Source organism: Lagopus muta (genome assembly GCF_023343835.1).
Source record: "Lagopus muta isolate bLagMut1 chromosome W unlocalized genomic scaffold, bLagMut1 primary SUPER_W_unloc_1, whole genome shotgun sequence".
NCBI classification, from domain to species: Eukaryota; Metazoa; Chordata; class Aves; order Galliformes; family Phasianidae; genus Lagopus; species Lagopus muta.
In genome coordinates, this window is record NW_026040168.1 from 23,149 (window position 1) to 27,598 (window position 4,450).

General features: G+C 53.7%; 1 protein-coding gene across 1 annotated transcript; it reads left to right on the forward strand.

Annotated features, from left to right (window-relative positions):
• Window positions 1-717: 717 nt before the first annotated feature.
• Window positions 718-3,930, forward strand: LOC125687576 (adenosine 5'-monophosphoramidase HINT1-like). Its single transcript, XM_048932773.1, is given in 4 exon segments — window positions 718-816; window positions 819-847; window positions 1,844-1,949; window positions 2,791-3,930. Coding segments are annotated over 4 exon segments (483 nt in total). The 3' UTR covers window positions 3,040-3,930.
• Window positions 3,931-4,450: the final 520 nt, after the last annotated feature.

Here is a 4,450-nt window from a genome sequence, read left to right on the forward strand (position 1 = left end):
CCCTTTTTTCTGCTTGTAGAAAGGGAGAAAAAGGCTGTCATGTTGTGTACGTAGGCACGCTCCTGCTTGCAGGATGCCTGCCATTGCAATCACGAATAAAATCTCCTTTTATCAGAGAAACGGTCCTGACAAAAATTACTTGGATATTTCCAACAAAGGTAAGAGATGGTATGCCATGGGGAGCAAAATGACCACTGAATCAAAAAATACCTTCGTAAAAATGTGGGACGCATCCACCAGAGTTGATGGGATGGTGTAAGGGTTGGTAAAAAAATACAGAAAAAATTTTTGAAGACTTAAAAAGTAATACAGGCACACAATAGACAGTCTGGGAAGGATCCAAGGATGAAGAACCCCCTGCATTCCCATCAGGCTCACCTGCGGAACCATCAGGTCCAACATCATTAACGCAGAGGGAGGTCCTAGCCCCCTCCACTCCTGGAGCTCCTGATGACCCTTTTGACACTGGCCAGATAGATATTAAGGAAGAGCTAGATCTGTCACCTTAACACTGCAAGTCGTGATTAATTTCTCACAGAAGAACTTTACACAGAAAAGTATTCTGGGTGGCCGTCAGTCCGAGGCGCTCGAACGGCCGGCGGCGCTCCGTCGGCCCAATGAGCGCCGCCGAGGGCCGGGCCGGGCCGAGCCGAGCCGAGCCGAGCCGAGAGGGGGAGGTTCGCGGCTGAGGGAGTGTTGTAGCGAGCGCGCGCCGTCATGGCCGGCGGGATGGTTAGGTCGCCGGCCGCCCGGCGCAGTGGCGCCGCTCTCTTCGGAAAAGTCGGCCGCCAGGAGTTCTCCGCCAACGTTATCCGCGAGAAGAGGAGGAGCCGTTGTGGACGAGGAGGTAGCCGCGGCGTTGCCGTGCGTTGTGCGATTCTTCCCTTGCCCCCCCTTCCCACCCCTCCCCCACCCTAGCGCGCTCGCCCGCCCGCCCTCTGGAACGAGCGCCCGTTGCGGTGCCGGCGAGTGCGGCGGGGCGAGCGGCGACGTTGCCGCCGGGCGGGCGGACGGGCCTTTCTGGCCGCTGATGCTCGCTACTGCCGCGCCTCCTCTAAAACCCGGCGCTCCTTCGGTGCCACGGGGCTGCCGTGGCGCGTACTGGCTTGCTGGTGCCGCCTGGCTCGCCTAGCTTCCCAGCGCCCCCGTGTGGTGTGCGCGCGTGTGTAGAGGCGGGCGTGTGACGCTGAAGCGCTTGGTGGCAGTCGCGGGCGCTTGCCGCGCGCGATATCTATCAGCCCTTTGGCGCTGCTAGTCGTGCTAGTTCCATTAGAATTAGTTGACCATTGGGATTAGTTGGCCGTTTCCTACAGGTCGGTGGTATTCCCGTGTGCAAGGCGATAACCTTTGCGTCGATTTGGAAGTGTCTGACGTAGAGCCAGCCTCACCGCGCTAATCCGGAACGTTCTTTCGCCTGAGTACGCGGTGTTCTTGAGGACAGAGAGTCAACCCGGCCTCAGTCGGGATAACCCCAGGTTCTTAGTAAATGCCTTGGTCAAAAGTAGGATAGGAAGGCGATATTTGGCCATAACTGAAGGATGGTGAGCCACCGTTTGCCGCCTGAGTGGTTAAGCGGGGTCTTAATAAGAGAGTGAAATAAGCGCAAATGGAGGTGGTTTGGTTTGGGTTTAAAATCGCTCCGTGCTCGTAGCAGCAGGAGCCTGTGAAAACGTGTTTTGTGGATAGAAGGGAGAGGACTTTGCCAATTCAAAGATCACTTAGGAAGAATCGCCGTGTTGTCTTGCGTTTGGGGTACGAGTTCAGTGGGGCGTAGCGATCTGCTTAAGCTATTGCCTTTCTCCGGAGCCAACCCCGTTTTAACCGCGTACTCTTCTTCCTCCAGTGCCTTGTGTTCCGTGATGTTTCAACGCAAGCTCCTACGCTTTTTCCTAGCCGCTCGCGACAAGGCCGTTGTGAGGTTGTCCGAAGCAGAAGATTCTGGCGCACCTGTAAAGACCGTGGAAGCTTTCTGTACACCGAACGGTGCCTGTAAGTGGTACGTAATTTAGTAGGCGCTGTCCCGTGGCCTCGTTTCCTCTAGATGTTGCAAAGAGGCACAGTAGGCTATTTGGGGTTTCCCGACACCGTAGTCTTTTGCCTCTAGCTTGTGACGGAGCTGAGCGTTTTGACTAAGGGTAGCGAGAGAAAGCGATGCTCATTTCTGGGTGCGTGCTTGTAGTGCAAAATGCAGTGCTGTTTGGAAGTATGGCCCGATGCCTGTTTTCAGGGTTTCCCGACAGTGGTACTTGCTCAAATGCGGAGAAGAGGGCTTGGGGTTTTGAGCAGGTCGGAGGCGAGGAAGGGGAAAGCTGTCTGAGGGGTGCTGGATGTTTCATTTTCAGCTATAGAAGTCAAGTTGGATGGCTTTTGCGTGGGCTCGCAAAGCCTACGTCGAGTTTTTCTTTTCTGCCAGAATGACTTACGTTGCCCGAAGATATAATGGGGGGCTGGAACCCCGAGACAAATCTGGCTACTGTGCCCGATTTGTAGTCCGTCACTGTCTAGCTGGGGGTGGGGAGGGGGTTAAAAAAAAAAAAAGAAGGAAAAAAAACGATGGCAAGTTCCCATAGCTGCCCCTCCCCCCATTGTGCATAATCGGTCTTTGTAACTTTGCTTAGAATGTGTCAGTTGCAGAAAGGCGGAAATTTGAAGAGCAGCGCTTGAATGGCGAAGAACTAGTTCACCGCGTTCTGTGGATGTTTCTTTGCTCACCTTCCTTCGCTTCCTGCCCTCTCCGCTCTTCTGTGTGTTGTAGCACGCTACGTTACGTAACGTTATTTCCCCCTCCAGCTTCACAGGCGTTTGATGATTGTTGGCGAGAAGTGTGCTGCTAACCTGGGCCTGACCGATGGATTCCGGATGGCTGTGAGATACCCCCCCTCAGGCCCTTCCGACTACCGCACGCGTCTCTGTATTCTGGGTGGCCGTCAGTTGGGCCAGCCTCCCGGGGAAGACGTTTGCACCGCAGGAGTTGCTGCACGCGTACGGATCGCCACCGAATGGATTTCACGTGTCGCCCGTCAGTCTAGCCTCCGTTGACATAGAATTGGTTCTGGTGGGTGCCTGTGGAGGGTAATGAAAAGCTTTGCGCAGCATTTGCACAATAAAGATGGAGCACGGAGATATCATCTCTGTCTCGCGTGTCTTACTGATGGAAATGGTCCTGCAAGTTAAAACGGTGGGTCTCCGTCTCCCAAAGATAATATAGGATGTGCCGTGTGTTTGAGGCCTTGCCGTCTTCCCCCAGCTTCCAAATGAAAGGGCGTGGGTTTTATCGCGTAACAGCAGCATCGACAAGCGGCAGGCGTAGAATTATAGAGGAATAAGGTTGGAAGAAAGCTTCCAGATATCATCAGTCGTACGGCCCTGTCCCGAGGCCGAGCAAACGCTACCTGCATGATTGCTGTCCGGTGCTCGTCAGCCTGTTCTTAACCCATCTCGAAGCTTTGCCGCCGCTTCCGCTTTCTTTTCAGTCGCGGATTTTGCGACGTGGAGAATTAGTTTCTCCCACAGGAACTTTCCCAAATGGAAAAGACTTTGTGATGCTCGAGACGGCAATTGTCGCGCTTCTGCTGTCTTTGATATTCGGCTGCCCTTCTCCATTTTTCATTTTTCATACAAACAAAGCATTAAAAAAAAAAACCCCAAAAAACGTAGCATTGTTCCATAACCGGAAGGAGGGGCACTACAGGCACCGTCAGGCTCTAACGTGTAATCACGTCTCGTGCTTTGTTAGGCCTCTGGCTTTGCTTTAGTCTTTGTTGAATTGCGATTGCATTCAAGGCTGACTGGAGTGGGGGAGTGTCAAAATGCTAATAGATATTTGCATTAAAAGTTGAATACTTGAAACTCGCCGAGTGAAATTATTGTGTGGCCGTTCCTCAAAGAATCTTGATTTGTCAGCAGTAGATCCGCTTGCGGGACTGGCGATCGCAGCTGTGAATGACTCTGAATTAAACCGTTTGAAGAAGCGGAATGAAACAACTTGTTACGTTTTTCCTAATATCCAACCTGAAGCTCCCCCCCGGCGCAGCTGACGGCCGTTACCTCTTGTCCCACCGCTAGTTACCTGGGAGAAGCGGCCAACCCTCACCTCGCTACAACCACCTTTCGGGTAGTTGTAAAGAGGCGATAAGGTCTCTCTCTCTGCCCTGAGCCTCCCCTTCTCCAGACAAAACAATCCCAGCTCCCTCAGCCGCTACCCATAGGTCTTGTGCTCCAGTCCCTTCACCAGCTTGGTTGCCCTCCTCCTCTGGACACGCTCCGGAGCCTCAACGTCTTTCTTGTAGTGAGGGGCCCAAAACTGAACGCAGTACTCGAGGTGCGGCCTCACCCGGGCCGAGTACAGAGGGATGATCACCTCCCTAGTCCTGCTGACTGCACGATTTGTGATCCAAGCCAGGATGCCGTTGGCCTTCTTGGCCCCCTGGGCACGCTGCTGGCTCGTGTT